The sequence below is a fragment of the Hordeum vulgare genome, unplaced genomic scaffold (genome assembly GCF_904849725.1).
Source record: "Hordeum vulgare subsp. vulgare unplaced genomic scaffold, MorexV3_pseudomolecules_assembly, whole genome shotgun sequence".
Classification (NCBI taxonomy): domain Eukaryota; kingdom Viridiplantae; phylum Streptophyta; class Magnoliopsida; order Poales; family Poaceae; genus Hordeum; species Hordeum vulgare.
The window spans coordinates 22537-45633 of NW_025422708.1; the positions used below are offsets into that span (position 1 = coordinate 22537).

A 23097-nucleotide genomic window follows, 5' to 3' on the forward strand; every position below is an offset into this window, starting at 1 on the left:
TTTCGTATTTTATTCTTTCTTTTATTCTTTCTTTTATTTGTTGTCTTCTTCCGAGAAAAAACTGTTAGACCAAAACTCTTTTAGGAAATCAAAAAATCCAGATACAAATGGATGATGTATATATCATGCATATATCATTAAAGAAGGAGTATGGGGCCGGTAGTGGGAATCGAACCCGCAACCCCAAGGTTATGAGACTTATGAGCTACCAAACTGCTCTATACTCTTAAACTAAAGAGGGGTAACTAGTGGATAAAAGAGGGTTCGATACGTCCCTCTACCATATCTATACAAATAGAATAGTCCATTTATACAGAATGGTAAAGAGGGCTCCTCTATGATTATCAATTCCAGAAATCCATACAAATACGAAAGGGTATTTTATCCTTACCAACTGGATCTTGTTGCACCCGGTAATAAACATTCATAAACCATTTCTCGAAGTACGTGTCCGGATAGCCCAAAATGTCGATAGTTAGCTCTAGGTCTTCCGGTCAAAAAACAACGTCGATGAAGGCGTGTAGGTGCACTATTACGCGGTAGGGATTGCAATTTTTCTCGCATTTTCGTTTTTTCACTCAAACTCAAGGGAGAAACTTTGCTTCTTATCTTTTTTTTTAAAGATTGACGAATCAAATGATATTTCTGTTCTAATTTCTGCCGCTTCTTCTCCCTCTGAATCAAACTCTTTTTTGCCATAATGTGCCGTTGCTATTATTATCAAGTATACGGTTCTAATCCTAGATGGAAAAATAAATAGAAAAAGAAATTTAAGAAGGCGGATCCTCCCTCTCTATCAAGAGTAATGAACTAGGTGCTGATACAGTACAAAAAAACAAACTAAATTAACCAAACTTGCCTGATGTTGAGGCAATCAAGAAAGCTGCATAAGTGAATATATAACCCACGGAAAAGTGAGCTAATCCAACCAATCTTGCTTGCACAATGGAAAGAGCCACAGGCTTATCTCTCCAGCGAATTAAATTAGCTAAAGGTGTGCGTTCATGAGCCCATGCTAAAGTCTCAATTAATTCCTGCCAATACCCCCGCCAAGAAATTAAGAACATAAATCCAGTAGCCCAAACAAGATGTCCAAATAAGAACATCCAAGCCCATACCGATAAACTATTCATCCCAAAAGGATTATATCCATTGATAAGTTGTGAAGAGTTTAACCATAGGTAATCTCTTAACCATCCCATCAAATAAGTGGAGGATTCATTAAATTGTGAAACGTTGCCCTGCCATAATGTGATATGTTTCCAATGCCAATAAAAAGTAACCCACCCAATGGTATTTAACATCCAGAAAACTGCCAAATAAAATGCGTCCCAAGCAGAAATATCACAAGTACCGCCGCGCCCTGGGCCGTCACAAGGAAAACTATACCCAAAATCCTTTTTATCCGGCATTAATTTGGAACCGCGTGCGTCTAAAGCGCCCTTTACTAAAATCAATGTAGTTGTATGCAAACCTAGAGCAATAGCATGATGAACCAAGAAATCCCCAGGTCCTATTGTTAAGAAAAGCGAATTACTATTCTCATTAACAGCATTCAACCATCCGGGCAACCATAGGCTTCGACCCGCATTGAAAGCGGGGCCATTCGTTGAAGATAAGAGTATATCGAACCCATATGTCGTCTTGCCATGAGCAGATTGTATCCATTGGGCAAATATAGGTTCGATCAAGATTTGCTTTTCTGGAGTACCAAAAGCAAGCATGACGTCGTTATGAACATAAAGGCCCAAGGTATGGAATCCTAGAAAGAGGCTAGCCCAACTTAAATGAGATATGATAGCTTCTTTATGGTCTAACATTCTTGCCAATACATTATCCTCATTCTGTTCCGGATTGTAATCCCTAATGAAAAAAATAGCTCCATGAGCAAAAGCCCCTGTCATGATGAACCCCGCAATATATTGGTGATGAGTATATAAAGCAGCTTGAGTAGTAAAGTCTTGTGCTATGAATGCATAAGGAGGTAAAGAGTACATATGTTGAGCTACTAAGGAAGTAATAACCCCTAAAGAAGCTAGAGCAAGACCTAACTGAAAATGAATCGAATTGTTGATTGTGTCATAAAGGCCCTTATGCCCACGCCCTAATCGACCCCCCGGAGGAGTATGCGCTTCTAAAAGATCTTTAATACTGTGCCCAATTCCGAAGTTAGTTCGATACATGTGACCGGCAATGAGAAAAATAAATGCAATAGCTAAATGATGGTGAGCCATATCAGTCAGCCACAAACTTTGTGTTTGTGGATGGAATCCCCCAAGAAGAGTTAGAATGGCAGTTCCCGCTCCTTGAGCGGTACCAAATAAATGATTACTCGAATCAGGGTTTTGGGCATAAAGATTCCACTGACCCGTCAAAAGGGGTCCCAACCCCTGGGGATAGGGTAATACATCTAAGAAATTATTCCATCGAACGTACTCCCCCCTGGATGCGGGAATAGCAACATGAACTAAATGTCCTGTCCAAGCCAAAGAACTTACCCCGAAAAGTCCTGACAAATGATGATTGAGACGAGATTCCGCGTTTTTGAACCACGAAAGGCTTGGTTTCCATTTGGGTTGTAGATGTAACCAACTCGCTATTAAGGACAGCGTAGAAAGAAATAATAGAAAAAGAGCTCCAGTATAAAGATCTTCATTGGTGCGTAATCCTATTGTATACCACCACTGATAAACCCCAGAATAAGCAATATTCACTGGACCAGCAGCACCTCCTCGAGTAAAGGCTTCCACAGCGGGTTGACCAAAATGAGGATCCCAAATCGCATGAGCAATAGGTCTTACGTGTAAAGGATCCTGTATCCATGATTCAAAATTTCCTTGCCAAGCTACATGAAACAGATTTCCGGACGTCCATAGAAAGATTATTGCTAATTGCCCAAAGTGAGAAGCAAAAATGTTCTGATAAAGACGTTCTTCAGTAATATCATCATGACTTTCGAAATCATGTGCGGTAGCAATACCAAACCAAATACGACGAGTAGTGGGGTCCTGAGCTAAGCCTTGGCTAAACCTGGGAAATCTTAATTCCATAATGCCTTTCAAATCCTCCTAGCCACTATCCTACTGCAATAATTCTCGCTAAGAAGAATGCCCATGTCGTGGCAATTCCACCCAGAAGGTAATGGGTTACTCCTACAGCACGTCCTTGTATAATGCTCAAGGCTCTAGGCTGAGTAGCAGGAGCAACTTTTAATTTGTTATGAGCCCAAACGATAGATTCAATGAGTTCTTGCCAATAACCACGGCCGCTGAATAAAAACATTAAACTGAAGGCCCAGACAAAATGAGCACCTAAGAAAAAAAGACCATATGCAGATAATGAAGAACCATAAGACTGAATGACTTGCGATGCCTGTGCCCACAAGAAATCTCGAAGCCACCCATTAATCGTAATGGAACTCTGTGCAAAGTTTCCCCCTGTAATATGAGTTACCACCCCTTGATCACTTATGGTACCCCAAACATCCGACTGCATTTTCCAACTGAAATGGAAAATGACTACCGAAATTGCATTGTACATCCAGAATAAACCTAAGAAAACATGATCCCAAGCAGATACTTGACATGTTCCCCCTCGGCCAGGCCCATCGCAAGGAAAGCGAAAACCTAGATTTGCTTTATCGGGTATCAAACGGGAACTCCGAGCAAATAAAACACCTTTCAAAAGTATTAATACAGTCACATGTATGGTAAATGCATGAATGTGATGGACTAAAAAATCTGCGGTTCCTAATGGAATCGGTAACAAAGCCACTTTGCCACCTACTGCTACTAACTCGCCGCCTCCCCACGTTAAGCTAGTACTTGTTGTTGCACCAGGAGCTGTTACGCCAGGCGCAGTAGCATGGATATTTTGTACCCATTGAGCAAAGATAGGTTGTAATTGTATGGCGGTATCCGAAAACATATCTTGTGGACGGCCTAAAGCACTCATGGTATCATTATGAATGTACAAGCCAAAACTGTGAAAACCTAGAAATATACATACCCAGTTAAGGTGGGATATGATTGCATCGCGGTGTCTAAGGACGCGATCTAATAGATCGTTGTATCGAGTAGTTGGATCATAGTCTCTTACCATAAAAATTGCTGCATGTGCAGCAGCACCGACTATTAGAAATCCGCCAATCCACATGTGGTGTGTGAACAAGGAAAGTTGTGTACCATAGTCAGTAGCTAGGTATGGATAGGGAGGCATAGAATACATATGATGAGCTACAACAATGGTTGTAGAGCCTAGCATAGCTAGGTTAAGAGATAATTGAGCATGCCATGACGTTGTTAAGATTTCATAAAGACCCTTATGGCCTTGTCCTGTAAATGGGCCCTTGTGAGCCTCCAAAATATCTTTAAGTCCATGGCCAATACCCCAGTTGGTCCTATACATATGACCTGCGATTAGGAAAAGAATAGCAATAGCTAAATGATGGTGTGCAATATCGGTCAGCCAGAGACCACCGGTTACTGGATCTAGTCCTCCACGAAAAGTCAGAAATTCTGCGTATTTGGACCAATTTAAAGTGAAAAAAGGGGTTGCTCCTTCGGCAAAACTAGGATAAAGTTGAGCCAAAAGGTCCCGATTCAAGATAAATTCATGAGGAAGTGGTATCTCTTTAGGATCCACCCCAGCGTCAAGAAATTGGTTAATTGGTAAAGATACATGAATTTGGTGTCCCGCCCAAGAAAGAGACCCAAGTCCTAATAATCCCGCTAAGTGGTGATTCAACATGGATTCTACATCTTGGAACCAGGCCAATTTGGGAGCGGCTTTGTGATAATGGAACCAACCAGCAAAAAGCATTAACGCTGCAAAAACCAATGCACCAATTGCAGTACAATAGAGTTGTAATTCACTAGTTATTCCAGATGCTCGCCAAAGCTGAAAAAAACCAGAGGTTATTTGGATTCCTCGGAAACCCCCACCTACATCACCATTCAATATTTCTTGCCCTACTATAGGCCAAACTACCTGAGCACTGGGTCCAATGTGAGTAGGATCACTTAGCCATGCTTCATAATTGGAAAAACGGGCACCATGAAAGTACATGCCACTCAACCAAAGAAAGATAATGGAAAGTTGCCCGAAATGAGCACTAAAAACTTTTCTAGAAATCTCCTCCAAATCACCAGTATGACTATCGAAATCGTGAGCATCAGCATGTAGGTTCCAGATCCAAGTGGTAGTATCAGGGCCCTTAGCTAGTGTTCTTGAGAAATGGCCGGGTCTCGCCCATTCCTCAAAAGATGTTTTTACAGGATCCCTATCCACAACAATTTTTACTTCTGGTTCCGGCGAACGAATAATCATTAACTCCTCCTCTTTCCGGACAAGACATACAAAGAGACCCGCCAACTGTCTTTTTTTTTAGTGAATCTTTGAAAGATAGATTTTGAAAGATAGATTTTGAAAGATAGATATTGTGATTAGTTCTTTTCTTTACTATACTACCACCCTTCTTTTTTTTTAGTTATTCACTGGAGCAATTATATATTAAAGTCAATCCGAGGCAAGTGTTCGGATCTATTATGACATAAAGGTTAGGTGCCTAACGGACATTGTTTATCTTGAAAAAACAAATATTTCTCGGCGTAAGAAAAAATCTTTTTTATTTTAAATTTAAGAAACTAGTGTATTTTTTTTTAGGGCATAAGCTCCTATCTATATCTACTTTCCTTGAGCATAATATAGGGTTTTTTATTTTTTATTTGATTCTAAATTCCAAGATAACTCATTAGAATTATTAATAAGATGGTTCTAATATATTAGCAATATTTAGATTGGCCCCCTTTTTTTTATTCACTTTATTACTTCTATTCTAGACCCTATCCCTATGGTTTATTCTTATGAAATATCTTATAAAATAGAAGGTATAAGAAATGGATATAATGAAATTCTTGATTCGATCTTACGACCTAATTTATTTGATTAATGGATCAACAACCAAACCATCCATTTTAGGAAAAAAAAGGAGCATGGTCTTATTCAAATTCAAAGCGCTTCGTAATCTTCAACCAGTTTTGTGCTTCAATATAATTTCCCGGAGTAAGCGCTATAGCTTGTTTCCAATATTCAGCAGCTTGATCAAACCAAGCTTCCGCAATTTCCGAATCACCCTCTAGAATGGCCTGTTCTCCTCGGTCGGAATAGGCAGTTCCTTCCCTTAGAACCGTACTTGAGAGTTTCCTACCTCATACGGCTCAGAAATTGCTATCTTAATTTCCCCTATCTTAACTGAATTCGATTTATCAAAAATCGATCCAATTTGTTCTTGTGTTAAGCAGAAGAAATTAATTACCTAAGTTTCAAACCCTAATTTTTCTCAATAATTAGTTTGATCTTTTTTCCCACCTTCAGAAGAATGAAGCATAGATAGATATAGAGCCTTCGTTCAAATTTTCTGAAAGGTAACTATCCCGGTTTCATATATGAAATCTCTATAGAATCCTTGAAAAAGACTTTTTTCCATAAGAAAGAAAAAAGAACTTACTATCTTTGGGATCTGATACTACACCGCTGCTTAATCCCTTAGTGGATCGGCTCTATTACATAAGCGGATTCCTAAATTTTGCCCCATATCATGGGATAAGTAAGCAGTTTTTTTTAGTTGTATCGACCCAGTCGCTCACTAATTGATCTTTACGGTGCTTTCTCTATCAATTTGAGAAACTTTATCCATAGAGTAGTAGTATAGGCCATACTTTCTTCGTTTTTTGATTCTCGTGAAGTGTCCTTCCTTCCTACAGCTGATAGGGAAAAATCGTTGTTTTTACGATCCCTATGTAGAAAGCCCTTTTTTCCAGTATTTACTAGAAAATTTGATCCTCTCTTTTTTTGTCTTTCTATAGTGGAGATAGTCGCACGTAATGACAGATCACGGCCATATTATTAAAAGCTTGCGGTAAGAAGGGGTTTCGTTCTAGTGCCCGGAAATAATATTCCAAAGCCTTTGTATGCTCTCCATTGCTTGTGTGTATAAGGCCTATGTTATAGAGTATATAACTTCGATCATAGGGATCGATTTCTAGTCGCGTAGCTTCATAATAATTTTGCAAAGCTTCCGCATAATTTCCTTCGGATTGAGCCAACATCCGTTACGGTCGTTCATTCTATTCAAAAAATCTCCGTTCCAAAACCGTACATGAGGTTTTCATCTCATACGGCTCCTCCCTTCTGTACATAATAGTACTAAGCGAAATAATCTTAATCTATAGAATCAAAATAGAATTAGTCCCGTCTCATTATGAACCGAAAGGGGCTGGTATTTTTCCAAGAAATCTCTAGCCAACCTTCCCACAAGAGGTTTTTCTTAACACCAATGAATTCTATTAATGCTAGAGGAAAACGATAGCTCCAATAATTTCTTTGTTCTCAACGCCTCCTATTTAGAGGAATTAGCTACTTCAACGATCTTTGATGGTTATAGGGGTATCCAAAGTACAAACCTGATGGTTGTTTGTTATCCCAACCATTCTTCCCAGCCCTGATACCGATCAGGAAAGGGGTAATTTCTACCAAAGTTTTTCTCTTGTTGATTCCTATTTCTAGGTGTAGTGCTTTTCTCCCCTATGCTGCCTACGGATACTAATAGAGTGGCCTGTAATCCATACCATACCATATCCTGTAGGTGTAACCTTTCGCTCAATACTCAAATCTACAATTGAAGTATCTGAAGCCGCATCAATCGAGGATACACGACGGAAGGAATTGTTAGTTCGCCTCACCTTCCCGAAGCGTGGGTTTGCTTGCTTTACAAATTTGGTTCTCTCTATGCCAACCCCTTTTCTTTTTCCTAAGACTGAGGTATAGGTAGGTCTAAAAAAAAGCAAAAAAAAAAAGAGTCAAATCGCACCATCTCTATAATAAGTAAATGCCTTTTTTTCTCCTGAGGTTGTCGGAATTATTCGCAATAAAATATTGGCTATAATTGAGAAGGTCTTATCAATGAAATTTCCATTTACACGGGATCTAGGCATAATTCCCAAGCCATTCTATATAGAATTGTTTTCATTCCTTCACAAAATAACATAAAAACAAACACATTCGATTCTTATAATTATAAATAGATTGATCCATATGCTCTAAATCCATATGTTTTAAATGGATAAGAGAGATATGGATTTTCCGCTCAGCTCAAATTGTATCCTTTTCCTTCTGCTTGGACACGAAGAGATATGCAATATTTGACTAAGACTGGATTTCATTCCACTTTCCTATTTCTGAACAACAACTTATGTCATCAACTATTTCGTGTTTTCAAAGTTATTAATTGTCTCATACTCTATTTTTGATTTCAATGGTGTAGCGTATCTTATGCAAACGGAATTCTAAGGTTTCTTTATTTTATTATGCAATAAGAAGAATTCTTGCATTCTCTTTTTCTTTAGTTGCGGGAAAACCTAAATTAAAACTTTTATTTTATAGCGAGCGCAATTTCTAGTAAAAAATCCTGTATCCTTCCACCTAGATCAAAAGGAATTTTTCCAATAGAACTAGGGAACCCCCGAGCGGTTGCGGTTGTACCTGTACTGCAGGAATAAGAAAACTCGCTATTCACTCAGTTTATTTTCCATAATAAGTTATGTAGGAAAGATGGCCGAGCGGTTCAAGGCGTAGCATTGGAACTGCTATGTAGACTTTTGTTTACCGAGGGTTCGAATCCCTCTCTTTCCGTTTTTCTTAATTCATCAACGTTAAGGATCACAATGTATCAAATCAAATAGCAATTTATTCCAGTAATAATATCTTATATTATCTTATTTTTATTTAATAGAAATTAAAAATTCTCTATAGCAAATTACTGTGGTATGTAAACATAGAGGAAAAAAGCAAAAAGGATCCTAATCCTAGGGTTAATCAATTTTAGCTAGTTGATGGGAAAATACGAATTAATGGTAATGGTCTTAGGGCTATTTAGTTCGGGGAAAGGGGAAGGGGAAGAAAATTCTATGAACCTTTCCTTTTTTCATTAAGTTCAAGTCTGACGAGAGTAATATTCTACAACTAACAACTCATTTATTTTGAGACCGACCCACTTCCTATCTAGGATTTTATTTACTAGTCCTTTATATTCCAATGTGTCAATCGTCAAATGGCTTGGCAATTTCCCCGGGTCCGATGAAGCAATATAATTTTGAACCAGACCTTTTGATCTTTGGTTATCTTTCGTAGTAATAATATCTCGGGGTTTGCAACGAAAACTTGGTATATTGACTATACGGCCATTAACTAAAATATGTCTATGGTTGACTAATTGGCGGGCCCCAGGAATGGTTGAAGCCATACCCAATCGAAAAAGGATATTATCCAAACGCATTTCAAGTAATTGTAGTAAAACCTGGCCTGTTGACCTTTTTGCTTTTCCAGCGATATGTACATATCTAAGTAATTGTCGTTCTGTCAGACCATAATGAAAACGCAATTTCTGTTTTTCTTGAAGACGAATACGATATTGCTCCTTTTTCCCAGAATTGAATTTTTTTTTAAGATTACTTCCGGATTTAGGTGTTTTTCTAGTGAGTCCTGGTAAAGCTCCCAAACGGCGTATTTTTTTTAAACGAGGTCCTCGATAACGGGACATGAAGACTCCTTTTTTTTATTGAAATTTCATTTTACACAATTAATTTCATTGTATTTACATTACAGAATACATCGAAATTAAAACTGAATTAAACTACAGGATAAACAGAGTAAAATCAACTAAAGTACCACAAAAAATGGAATTTCATCAAAATCTGTATTTTTTGTATTTTTTGTATATATATTATTTATTTTATTGTTTTGTATCTAGCAAAATAGTAAGGTAAAAAACATAAAAGATCCTGGATTCTCCATTTAATTCGGAAAAAAAGAGATTCTTGTTCGTAGAACATCGATAGAGAAAAAAAAAGCCGACTATCGGATTTGAACCGATGACCCTCGCATTACAAATGCGATGCTCTAACCTCTGAGCTAAGTGGGCTTACATAACGGAAATAGTGTAACAAATAGAAATAGGTATAGTATAGGAAATCCGTAAAATCTCAGATATTAGTTATTACTCTTAGCTATTAACTAGTTCTAAATTTGAAGTTCTACTTATAAAAAAATACTAAATAAAAAAATACTAAAACTTCTTAAAGATAAAGTTAGCTTGATATGCTTAACTATAGGATATTTAAAAAGAAAATTATAGACTTTATGGGTATTTTCATTCGATCATTATAGACTTTATTATTTGTTAATAATTTGAGGATTAATATTTCACTAAGGGGAACATAAAGTCAGAGTAAATAAAATTGATAATTCTGATTAGAAAAAAAGAATAAATATCCAGCGTTATAGTATAATTTCGAATACTATAAAAAAGTAAGACGGGAGGTGGGGGAGATAAAAAGTTTTGGATATATTGATTCGGATTGAATTGCAAATACATCAAGGATAGAATCAATGTAATTCAGAATTGCAATAAGCAAGCGGGGTCTCTCAAATAGAGTCGAACTGAACTGCTAGACTACGTTGAGTGATGAACTCAATGATTCAAAAAAAAAACTAAGAGATGGATGAAATTACACAAGGAATCCTGGTCTCAAAGAAGAGGGAAGTGGGGATATGGCGAAATCGGTAGACGCTACGGACTTGATTGTATTGAGCCTTGGTATGGAAACCTGCTAAGTGGTAACTTCCAAATTCAGAGAAACCCTGGAATTAAAAAAGGGCAATCCTGAGCCAAATCCGTGTTTTGAGAAGGGATTCTCGAACTAGAATACAAAGGAAAAGGATAGGTGCAGAGACTCAATGGAAGCTGTTCTAACGAATCGAGTTAATTACGTTGTGTTGTTAGTGGAATTCCTTCTAATTCTAAATTAGAGAAAGAGGGGTTTTATACTTTATACATTTAATAAACACGTATAGATACTGACATAGCAAACGATTAATCACAGAACTCATATTATAATATAGGTTCTTTATCTTTTTTAAAATTTCAAAATAAAATTCGAAATGATTATGAAATAAAAAACTCATATCATAATTTTATTTTGAATTATTGTGAATCCACTCCATTCGAATATTGAATAATCAAATTCTTCAATTCAAATTCAAAGTTTTGAGAACTTTTAAAAAGAAAGTGGATTAATCGGACGAGGACAAAGAGAGAGTCCCATTCTACATGTCAATACTGACAACAATGAAATTTCTAGTAAAAGGAAAATCCGTCGACTTTTTAAGTTGTGAGGGTTCAAGTCCCTCTATCCCCAAATCCTCTTTTTTTTTCTTTTTATCAATGGGTTTAAGATTCATTAGCTTTCTCATTCTACTCTTTCACAAAGGAAAGGAATGCGAAGAGAACTCAATGGATCTTATCCTATTCATTGAATAGATTTCTTTTTTATTAGAGTATCGGCAAGAAATCTTGGTTATTCACTCTATTTTTAAGTATTATTTAAGTAAACCATGCACAATGCATAGGGCTACCCCCCCCCTTTCAAATTTTGAATTTGAAATACTTTAATTGATTTTTTAGTCCTTTTAATTGACATAGATACAAATACTCTACTAGGATGATGCACAAGAAAAGGTCAGGATAGCTCAGTTGGTAGAGCAGAGGACTGAAAATCCTCGTGTCACCAGTTCAAATCTGGTTCCTGGCAGAGAAAAAAAAAGATCCACCGAATAGGTATTGATCCAAATACCTCGAGATGGATTGTGATACATATTTATTAATAATATATAATATAGATAGAGTATGATTTATTCATCTAAGTGGATAAATCTATAATATAAATATAGAGGCACTTCTTTTTAGAGAAGTTTTAAAATATACCCTTTCTTTATGATAAGGAAGGGGGTGAGATTAGGTTCCCCTTTATTTTTTTGCGTTTCTTTATTTTGTATTCCACTATTCCGACGAATATTTTTTTAGTCTTGCTTATCTTTATCTTATCTTATTTTCCTAGTTGTGCTAAGTCATGTGCGCGATACAAAGTTCCTGGTAGAGAACTTCTTTGAGTCATCCTATTTTTCTGTTCATATGAAGGAAATTAATATGTGATTTTCAAAATAGGGGAATCCAAATGAAACCCTTTTTTGGCTCAGTCTATCTGGAATGCTTTTGTATAATAGGAATTAATTATAAATAGGTATTCCGTTTCATCTAGGAAAAGAACCTAAAAATATTCCTTGACTTGAATAAAATCTGGAGTTGTGTTGTATAAGTGAGCACGAATTTCTTATCATTCAATGAGCATCTTGTATTTCATAAAAATTGGGGGTTATATAGTCCTTACGTAAGGGCCAGCCTATCCAACTTTCAGGCATTAGGATACGTTTAAGGCGCGGATGATTATCATAAGAGATTCCCACCATATCATAAGATTCGCGTTCTTGAAAATCGGCACTTCTCCAAATCCAGAAGACAGACGGAATTCTAGGATTATCCTTTTGGGCAAAGACTTTTATGCAGACTTCTTCTGGATTATCTATACCGTATTGTATTCTTGTAAGATGATACACGCTAGCTAAAGATCCACCGGGTGCTACATCATAAGCACATTGGGAGCGTAAATAATTATAACCATATACATATAAAATGACAGCAATGGAATCCCAATCCCCTGCTTTTATTTGTAAAGTCTCTATTCCTCGGTGATCAAAGCCCAAAGATCTATGAACCACCTCATGTTTGACTAGCCAATTAGATAACCAACCCTGCTGCATTGTCTTCATCTCTCCCTCTTTGTATAAATATTTCCCATTTCGGATGCAAGTTTGAAAGATTGCTCTGCTTTTTCTTTTTCTACACAAAAGAGCCCCCCCCTCCTAATTCACTAATTTGTAGGAAGGTACTGGACTTTTGGATTTTAAAAAAGTTTCAGAAGATATATCTAATGTCGATGGTGATTGATAGAGCAATTCTTGCTCATAAGTTCCTGTATGAGTACTGCGCCTAACATAAAGCTTGTGACTGGTAGTAAAACATCTTTTTTTATTTTGAGATAGAGTTCGATCCTCAACTATTTCTCGCGATATCTTCTTACGAAGTTTTGTTAGGGCATCTATAACTGCCTCCGGTTTAGGAGGGCAGCCCGGCAAGTAGACATCCACAGGAATTAACTTATCAACTCCCCGAACAGTACTATAGGAATCCGTACTGAACATTCCCCCTGTAATAGTACAGGCTCCCATAGCAATGACGTATTTTGGTTCAGGCATTTGCTCGTATAATCTCACTAAAGACGGAGCCATTTTCATTGTTACCGTACCGGCTGTTAAAATTAGGTCTGCTTGCCTAGGACTTGATCTTGGTACCAATCCATAACGATCAAAATCGAATCGTGAACCTATTAATGAAGCAAATTCAATGAAACAACAACTGGTACCGTATAGAAGGGGCCATAAACTGGAGAGTCTTGACCAATTCGAAAGATCATTTAGTGTAGTTGAAATAACAGAATTGGAACTTGTTTGGTCAAGTAAGGGAAACTCAATCAAATTCATAACTGTCTCAATAGAATCTTTTCCTTCTTTTTTTTTGTCTAAATATTCAGTTAAGACCATTCCAAGGCTCCTTTTCGCCATGCATAAACTAAACCGACAACTAAGATAAGCACGAAAATCAAAGCTTCGATAAAAACGGATACACCCAATACGTCGAAACTCATTGCCCAAGGGTATAGAAAGACGGTTTCCACATCAAAAACAACAAAAACGAGCGCAAACATATAATAGCGTATTCGGAATTGTACCCAAGCCCCTCCCATGGGTTCTATACCCGATTCATAACTAGAAAGCTTCTCTGGTCCTTCACTAACCGGGGCTAAAAGCCCTGAAATCGAAAATGCCAAAATAGGAATAAGGCTTGCTATTATTAGAAATGTCCAAAAAATATCATATTCGTGAAGCAGAAACATAATGTACTCCCATTAATGTGGAATAGGCGGAACTTAAATTAGTCAATTCAATTCAGCATTGTCAATTTATCCAGAACTTCTCTCTTTTCCTCGGTGAAACAAGAATCTTTTTTGTTCAAACAAAAGCGCTTAGTTTAGCCTTTGTTTCCTCTGTGCTGCATCTTCTTTAAAGATTCATCCAATGGAATCCCAACTCCCTTTCTTTTGGATTTCCATTCTATTTAGATATGGTGTATGTAGATCTAATTCTTATATAAAGAAAACTTTATCGTTTCACTTTGTCTCGCTTTCTCTAGAATCTCTATAAAAAAAGAATAGCTCTATCCTTTATTTACTATTTAATAATAATAAGAGACTATTAAATAAAAATGAGAATACTACTAATTAGAATAATTAGAACCTAATTAAGATAGTAGGACTAATCTATGCAGTATAATGAGAAGTAATACTATAAAAATAAAAATAAAGAACTCTATTTCAGAACTATGAGACAGAATATTCTGTTTTCTTATTTACTCTTTACTTTATTTTTTCTATTTTTCGTTTTTCTTTTCCTGTCTGTATGATTTTGATTTTCGATGAATGAGCCTTTGGTAATGCTTTTATCTCTATTCTATGTCGCAGGCGCCTATCCAGTCTATAAACAAATACTAATGCGAAAATGAAAACTATACTAAACTAAAGAAAACATAGGATAGAGATCCTAAAATAGAAAAAAGGGCATATTAGGGCTATACGGATTCGAACCGTAGACCTTCTCGGTAAAACAGATCAAACGGATTATTATCGAAATGATTTGAACTGTTTCAAAGACCCAACATGCATTTTTTTGCATTGGGCTCTTTCATAAACTGATTTAAAGATCAGTTAGTCCACCATAGTTTTTCTTTACGGAAAGATAATGAGATGGCTCCCTGTGCTCTGATTGATTTTTTGTATTATGATCTATCTAGGAGCAATACCAAAGTGTTTCAAAGGAGGATTACCTTGACTTAGGTCTGCCTCTGGTCTAAATTAAATCAACCTAAGTGAAATGGAGTCTCTATCGTTCCACTGCAAGAGTTAACTATGAGACTTCATACACCTTAAAGTTCATAGAACGAAAAGAAGTTTTTTGGAGGCCCTTATCCTCATTACGCCTAGCATTTAGTGGGCTGGATATTTACCTTATCAACTAGCAAATCCATAAGGGTTCTATTTGATTAGGCACCTGAATTGGCACCTGAATCGGACTGAACCGACTGTTTGTCAGGCTACTGTTCTCCTATTCTCTCGAATCTATGAAGTAAGACATTGATTTTGCAATAAGATCGATTATGTTCATTGCATAATAAGCTCCTTTGAAAAGCATTGGCGCACGTGTAAACGAGTTGCTCTACCGAACTGAGCTATAGCCCTTATCAGAGATATCTTAACATATAGAGAATTTCTTGTCAAGATGAATATTTTCTAATGCCAGAGGATATCCCTTTGATCTGTATCTGTTTAGTATTTAGTTTAGTATTTAGTATATAACAGACCAATAACAGAGCGGTATTGCTTAGAAAAGGGATTCAATATATAATCGATCGAAGTAATGGGTCTTCCTTTGTGGTGATAAATTGCCTACTTAACTCAGTGGTTAGAGTATTGCTTTCATACGGCGGGAGTCATTGGTTCAAATCCAATAGTAGGTAAGTAGGTAGAAAAATTACTAGATAGCATTGGACTTACTTCGCTTCGCTATCTAATAACTTTTTCTACCCCTCTTCCCTTTTTCTTTGTATCAACTATAAACCACTGGATTGTCTTCAATTGGATGGGGGAATCCAATTGACAGCCTCGATTCGTATCCTAGCTCGTCTGAGAGCGAGCTTCGCTTCAACCAAATCTTTCGTACCCTCAGCTTTACTCAAGTTAGCTTCGGCTATTTCAAGTGCCTTTTGAGCTTCTTCCGGATCAATATCACTACCCAGTTCCGCATCATTTCCTAAAATGATGATCTCATTATTAACTATTCTCGCAAAACCGCTCCACAGAACCGCCGTTAACCATTGGTCGTTGAGGAGGCGTATTCTCAAAGGACCCATATCTACTGCTGTGTTAATAGGGGCGTGGTTTGGTAATACGCCAATTTGGCCACTATTCGTGGATAAAATGATTTCTTTCACTTCACAATCCCAAATAATTCGCTTAGGAGTCAGTACATAAAGATTTAATTTCATTTCTGCGATTTGTTCTCCTCTTCTAAGGTTATAGCTTTCGTGCTAGCTTCATCGATGTTACCCACCAAATAAAAAGCCTGTTCAGGTAGGCCGTCTAATTCTCCGGAAAGGATTAGTTGAAATCCCCTAATAGTTTCCGCAAGAGCAACATACTTTCCTGGAGAACCAGTAAAAACTTCTGCCACAAAGAACGGTTGTGATAAGAAACGCTCAATTTTTCTTGCTCTTGCTACAGTTAAACGATCCTCTTCCGATAATTCATCCAAGCCAAGAATTGCGATAATGTCCTGAAGTTCTTTGTAACGTTGTAAAGTTTCCTTAACTCTTTGCGCAGTTTCATAATGTTCGTTGCCAACGATCCGAGGCTGTAACATAGTTGATGTTGAATCTAAAGGATCTACTGCTGGATAAATACCCTTGGAAGCTAATCCTCTGGAAAGTACGGTAGTAGCATCCAAATGTGCAAATGTTGTGGCAGGGGCAGGGTCGGTCAAATCGTCCGCAGGTACATAAACTGCTTGAATCGAAGTTATAGATCCCTTTTTAGTAGAAGCAATTCTTTCTTGCAAAGAACCCATTTCTGTACTAAGAGTAGGTTGATAACCCACTGCGGAGGGCATTCTCCCTAATAAAGCGGATACCTCTGATCCTGCTTGAACAAAACGAAAGATATTATCGATAAATAAAAGCACGTCTTGCTTATTAACATCTCGGAAATATTCTGCCATAGTTAGGGCAGTTAAACCAACTCTCATACGAGCTCCCGGTGGTTCATTCATTTGGCCATAGACTAGAGCTACCTTTGATTCTTCAATATTTTTTTCATTAATTACTCCGGATTCCTTCATTTCCATATAAAGATCATTTCCTTCACGAGTCCGTTCCCCTACTCCACCGAATACGGATACGCCCCCATGAGCTTTAGCAATGTTATTGATTAATTCCATGATCAGTACTGTTTTACCTACTCCAGCCCCCCCAAATAGTCCTATTTTTCCTCCACGTCGATAAGGAGCTAAAAGATCGACGACCTTAATACCTGTTTCAAAGATGGATAATTTCGTATCTAACTCGATAAAGGCAGGCGCAGATCTATGAATAGGGAACGTTGCACTACTATCTACAGGACCCAAATTGTCAACAGGCTCCCCAAGAACGTTGAAAATTCGTCCGAGAGTAGCTCCACCGACCGGAACACTGAGAGGAGCTCCCGTGTCAATCACTTCCATTCCTCTCATCAACCCGTCCGTAGCACTCATAGCTACAGCTCTAACTCGATTATTTCCTAATAATTGTTGTACCTCACAAGTCACATTAATTTGCTTATCGGCAGTGTCTCTACTCTGGACTACTAAAGCGTTATAAATATAAGGTAACTTGCCCGGGGGAAAAGTGACATCCAGCACGGGTCCAATAATTTGATCGATACGACCTGTACTTTTTTCTTCACTTGTGGAAACCCCGGGACGAGAAGTAGTAGGATTGGTTCTCATAATTATCACATAATTAAAAAAAAGGAATTTGTCGAAATTTTTCTTTTTTTATTGTTGAATAATGCCAAATCAAATCAAAAAAAATCCAAAAGTAAAAAGGAAATGAATTAGTTAATTCAATAAGAGAGAAAAGGGGACCAGGACTTGATTTCGTTGCCCAAGCGAATCCCATTCAATCGTTTACTCATGGAATGAGTCCGTTGGAAAGTTCAATCAATCTTTTTTTCATATACATTTTGCCTTTTGTGGAGGATCTGTGCCTACTCTACTTTCCTATCTAGGACTTCGATATACAAAATATATACTACTGTGAAGCATAGATTGCTGTCAACAAAGAATTTTATTAGTATTTAGTTAGGTATTTGCATTCCAAATAAGAAAAGAGACCTATTAAGAACTTGTAAAATAAGGATTAGGGATTAATTTGGGTTGCGCTATACCTATCAAAGAGTATACAATAATGATGGATTTGGTAAATCAAATCCATGGTTTAATAACGAACCGTGTTAACTTACCATAACAACAACTCAATTCCTATCGAATTCCTATAGTGGAATTCCTATAGGATAGAACATACACAGGGTGTACGCATTATATATGAATGAAACATATTCATTAACCTAAGCATGCCCTCAATTTTCTTTAATGAGTTGATATTATATTAATTGAATATCCTTTTTGTTTTACGAGATTTTTGCTAAAGTTTCATTTACGCCTAATTAACATCGAGTAGACCCTGTTATTGTGAGAATTCTTAATTCAAGAGTTGTAGGGAGGGACTTATGTCACCACAAACAGAAACTAAAGCAGGTGTTGGATTTCAAGCTGGTGTTAAAGATTATAAATTGACTTACTACACCCCAGAGTATGAAACTAAGGATACTGATATCTTGGCAGCATTCCGAGTAAGTCCTCAGCCTGGGGTTCCGCCCGAAGAAGCAGGGGCTGCAGTAGCTGCCGAATCTTCTACTGGTACATGGACAACTGTTTGGACTGATGGACTTACCAGTCTTGATCGTTACAAAGGACGATGCTATCACATCGAGCCTGTTGCTGGGGAAGACAGCCAATGGATCTGTTATGTAGCTTATCCATTAGACCTATTTGAGGAGGGTTCCGTTACTAACATGTTTACTTCCATTGTGGGTAACGTATTTGGGTTCAAAGCCCTACGTGCTCTACGTTTGGAGGATCTACGAATTCCCCCTACTTATTCAAAAACTTTCCAAGGCCCGCCTCATGGTATCCAAGTTGAAAGAGATAAGTTGAACAAGTATGGCCGTCCTTTATTGGGATGTACTATTAAACCAAAATTGGGATTATCCGCAAAAAATTATGGTAGAGCGTGTTATGAGTGTCTACGTGGTGGACTTGATTTTACCAAAGATGATGAAAACGTAAACTCACAACCATTTATGCGCTGGAGAGACCGTTTTGTCTTTTGTGCCGAAGCTATTTATAAATCACAGGCCGAAACCGGTGAAATCAAGGGGCATTACTTGAATGCGACTGCGGGTACATGTGAAGAAATGATTAAGAGAGCTGTATTTGCGAGAGAATTAGGGGTTCCTATTGTAATGCATGACTACTTAACCGGGGGATTCACCGCAAATACTACTTTGGCTCACTATTGCCGCGACAATGGCTTACTTCTTCACATTCACCGTGCAATGCATGCAGTTATTGATAGACAGAAAAATCATGGTATGCATTTCCGTGTATTAGCTAAAGCATTGCGTATGTCTGGGGGAGATCATATCCACTCCGGTACAGTAGTAGGTAAGTTAGAAGGGGAACGCGAAATGACTTTAGGTTTTGTTGATTTATTGCGCGATGATTTTATTGAAAAAGATCGTGCTCGCGGTATCTTTTTCACTCAGGACTGGGTATCCATGCCAGGTGTTATACCGGTAGCTTCAGGTGGTATTCATGTTTGGCATATGCCAGCTCTGACCGAAATCTTTGGGGACGATTCTGTATTACAATTTGGTGGAGGAACTTTAGGACATCCTTGGGGGAATGCACCTGGTGCAGCAGCTAATCGAGTGGCTTTAGAAGCTTGTGTACAAGCTCGTAACGAAGGGCGTGATCTTGCTCGCGAAGGTAATGAAATTATCCGAGCAGCTTGCAAATGGAGTCCTGAACTAGCCGCAGCTTGTGAAGTATGGAAGGCGATCAAATTCGAGTTCGAGCCGGTAGATACTATCGATAAGAAGGTCTAAAAAAAAATAAACGAAATAAAAAGAGAAAAAAATAAGTTATGAAATGCAGTAATTCTTCTTTATTCTTCTAATTGATTGCAATTAAACTCGGCTCAATCTTTTTTTTTATAAAAAAGATTGAGCCGAATAAAAATAGATCATGATATGATCATGAGACTTGACAAATCGAGATTCGTCTATTCTATATATCTAGAATATATATATATATTAAGGTATAATACAATAAAGAAATAAAAAGAAAATAATAAAATATAGTAGTATCATATGATAATGGAATCAAATACGCAGTATTTACAGAAAAAAGTCTTCGTTTATTGGGAAAGAATCAATATACTTTTAATGTCGAATCGGGATTCACTAAGACAGAAATAAAGCATTGGTTCAAACTCTTCTTTGGATTAAGGTGGTAGCTGTGAATAGCCATCGACTACCTGGAAAAGGTAGAAGAATAGGACCTATTCTGGGCCGTACAATGCATTACAGACGTATGATCATTACCCTTCAACCGGGTTATTCTATTCCACTTCTAGATAGAGAAAAAAACTAAAGGAGAATGAATGAAAAAAGACATAGTTTGGAAGTTAGACCTTTTTATAAGACTCTCTTTCAATTTCAAAAAAGAGGACGTTTGAAACTTTTAACAGGCGTAATCGTGAGTCAACATGCTAGAACTAGATAAGGAAGTTTTCTATAACCTTAATAAAAAGGATAAAAAGGTAGTTTTAGTTTATGACTCCGATCAAGAGCGAGAAATCCTTGATTTGGGATTGGACATAGAACCTGGACCCATCGGAGAGACGTTGAAAGGAGCGTATCCTGATGGTAAGAATTATACTTTCGTGGAAATACAGCGCTATAGACTTCAGTGTGGTAGAGTAGACGTTTTGTTCCTAATTTTTCTGGACCAAACCTCCGCTCCGACCCAACGATACAATGAATTTTTTCTGTTCATATTCATAAATAAAAAAGATTAGGAATCGCAATGCTACTATATGCGTCCAGAGCAGTATTTTGAATACTATTCTTCTATAATCCATTATTGCGCGGGGTCTTACTAACAGGACTTCGCGGCACAGGACGGGTCTTCGTCGAAAAGCTAACACCACCCGGCATTTTCATACCCTTTCTTTGGGTGGTATATCGCCTTTAAAAGTCTAAGAGGGTAGTAGGGGGGATCTTAAGAGGGTAGTAGGGGATCTTAAGAGGGTAGTAGGGGATCTATAGTAGGTAAGATAATTTGCCCTTTGATTTTGATTGAATATACTATTTTTCTGCCTTTACCACGCATTATTGTATGCGCTTCTAGAGAAGTATGTATGCAGGAAGTAAATTCTAGTCGCTTTCTTTTGAATCCAATTTCAAATTAGATTAGAAAGATAGAAAGGCCATGAGGATGGGAAAATAAAAAAAATCTTTTTAATTAGTTCTCCTTTTTTGGAATTTTCTTATTATCCTTATCATTTTTTTTACAGAATATTTTGCAAACTAAAAAAATACAATAGTCAATATTCCTTATAATAGATATACTTAATTATATCATAAGAATCTTAAGATATTTTTCGACTAGATAGAAATAGTAAATTTGAATTGAGACACCTATTCCATGACGGATTTAAACTTACCTTCTATTTTCGTGCCTTTAGTAGGCTTAGTATTTCCGGCAATTGCAATGACTTCTTTATTTCTTTATGTGCAAAAAAAAAAGATTGTCTAGTATTTTTTAGTGTAAGTAATATAATATGGTAGGGTATGTGACTTTTTCTACACACACTTTCTACACACAAATGAAAAACGGCTATGGATGCAGATATAGGCTACGAGCATAAATGCATGAATATGCAGAGCTTGGTATAGCGAGTTTTTTTTTATTTATTTTAATTGAATCAACGAATATTTTTTGAATAGAAAGTCAATGTATCTAACCTATTATTTCACAGGAGTACTAGTTGCTGAAGGCGATTTCAGAATCAAAAAAAGTAAAGGCAAAATTATTTAGCTTATTCTCTCAATTTCAATCGACCGCTGCTGGATTTAGTATATCTAATATGAATTGGCGATCAGAACACATATGGGTAGAACTTCTAAAAGGTTCTCGAAAAAGGAGTAATTTTTTCTGGGCCTGTATTCTTTTTCTAGGTTCACTAGGATTCTTATTGGTTGGGACTTCCAGTTATCTTGGTAAGAATATTATATCTATACTTCCATCTCAAGAAATTCTTTTTTTTCCGCAGGGGGTCGTGATGTCTTTCTACGGAATCGCAGGCCTATTCATTAGCTCCTACCTGTGGTGTACTATTTTGTGGAATGTAGGTAGTGGTTATGACCGATTCGATAGAAAAGAGGGAATAGTTTGCATTTTTCGTTGGGGATTCCCTGGAATAAAACGTCGCGTCTTCCTTCGATTCCTTATGCGGGATATCCAATCAATTAGAATTCAGGTTAAAGAGGGTCTTTATCCTCGTCGTATTCTTTATATGGAAATCCGGGGCCAGGGGATCATTCCCTTGACTCGTACTGATGATAAGTTTTTTACTCCACGAGAAATTGAACAAAAAGCTGCCGAATTGGCCTATTTCTTGCGCGTACCAATTGAAGTATTTTGAGGTATCTTTTTTGAACTGAATTGAATGAAGAAAAGATAAATTGGAAGAAGAAAAGTTTTCTCAACATGGGGAGGAAGTCCCTTCGAAATTGGATTTGTTATTGTAAGGGGATTTTTAAGTATTTATCTAAAGGAAGGAACAAACGAGGATAAGATAAAATTATTTTAAATTTTTTTTGTCGAAGTTAGATATATTGCATACTATTCTTCTCTTCCATTTTCACCCGAAAGGGCTTTTTTTATTCTATTTCACTATTTCATTCCATCTAGATCTAAGAAAGAACCCAATGCACTGAAATTCCACTAATATACAAAAAAGAAGAATAGATACAGGGTATCAAACCTATAGAGTTTTTGCTTCAAAGAAATAGAAATATCATGAAATAGAAATATCATCATATAGAGTCAGGGAATGGAATAGAGTCAGCGAATGAAGCATATTCATTAACAACTCCATTTACAGATCAAAAATGAAAAAAAAGAAAGCATTGCCTTCTTTACTATATCTTGTATTTATCGTACTTTTGCCTTGGGGGGTCTCTTCCTCATTTAACAAATGTCTGGAACTTTGGATTAAGAATTGGTGGAATACCAGGCAATCCGAAACTCTCTTAACTGATATTCAAGAGAAAAGGATTCTAGAAAGATTCATAGAATTAGAAGAACTTT

General features: G+C 37.0%; 4 protein-coding genes and 3 non-coding genes across 7 annotated transcripts; 2 read left to right on the top strand and 5 right to left on the bottom strand.

Moving 5' to 3' along the window:
• Window positions 1–3146, bottom strand: LOC123423038 (photosystem I P700 chlorophyll a apoprotein A2). The gene has a single exon (XM_045107774.1). The coding sequence runs from the start codon at window positions 3048–3050 to the stop codon at window positions 846–848; it is 2205 nt and encodes a 734-aa protein (XP_044963709.1). The 5' UTR covers window positions 3051–3146; the 3' UTR covers window positions 1–845.
• Window positions 3076–5525, bottom strand: LOC123423036 (photosystem I P700 chlorophyll a apoprotein A1). The gene has a single exon (XM_045107773.1). The coding sequence runs from the start codon at window positions 5326–5328 to the stop codon at window positions 3076–3078; it is 2253 nt and encodes a 750-aa protein (XP_044963708.1). The 5' UTR covers window positions 5329–5525.
• Window positions 5526–5629: 104 nt separating this feature from the next.
• LOC123423042 (photosystem I assembly protein Ycf3) lies at window positions 5630–15314 on the bottom strand. The gene is made up of 3 exons (XM_045107778.1): window positions 7871–15314; window positions 6884–7111; window positions 5630–6160 (listed from the first exon to the last, which is right to left on the bottom strand). Exons 1-3 carry the CDS (start codon window positions 7992–7994, stop codon window positions 6000–6002), a joined length of 513 nt encoding a protein of 170 aa, XP_044963713.1. The 5' UTR covers window positions 7995–15314; the 3' UTR covers window positions 5630–5999.
• Window positions 8605–8691, top strand: TRNAS-GGA. The gene has a single exon. It is a non-coding gene; the product is annotated as a tRNA-Ser (tRNA).
• TRNAT-UGU lies at window positions 9907–9979 on the bottom strand. Its single transcript has one exon. It is a non-coding gene; the product is annotated as a tRNA-Thr (tRNA).
• On the top strand, window positions 11576–11648 carry TRNAF-GAA. Its single transcript has one exon. It is a non-coding gene; the product is annotated as a tRNA-Phe (tRNA).
• A 701-nt stretch (window positions 15315–16015) lies between the features above and the next one.
• LOC123423040 (ATP synthase subunit beta, chloroplastic) lies at window positions 16016–17985 on the bottom strand. The gene has a single exon (XM_045107776.1). The coding sequence runs from the start codon at window positions 17602–17604 to the stop codon at window positions 16108–16110; it is 1497 nt and encodes a 498-aa protein (XP_044963711.1). The 5' UTR covers window positions 17605–17985; the 3' UTR covers window positions 16016–16107.
• Window positions 17986–23097: the final 5112 nt, after the last annotated feature.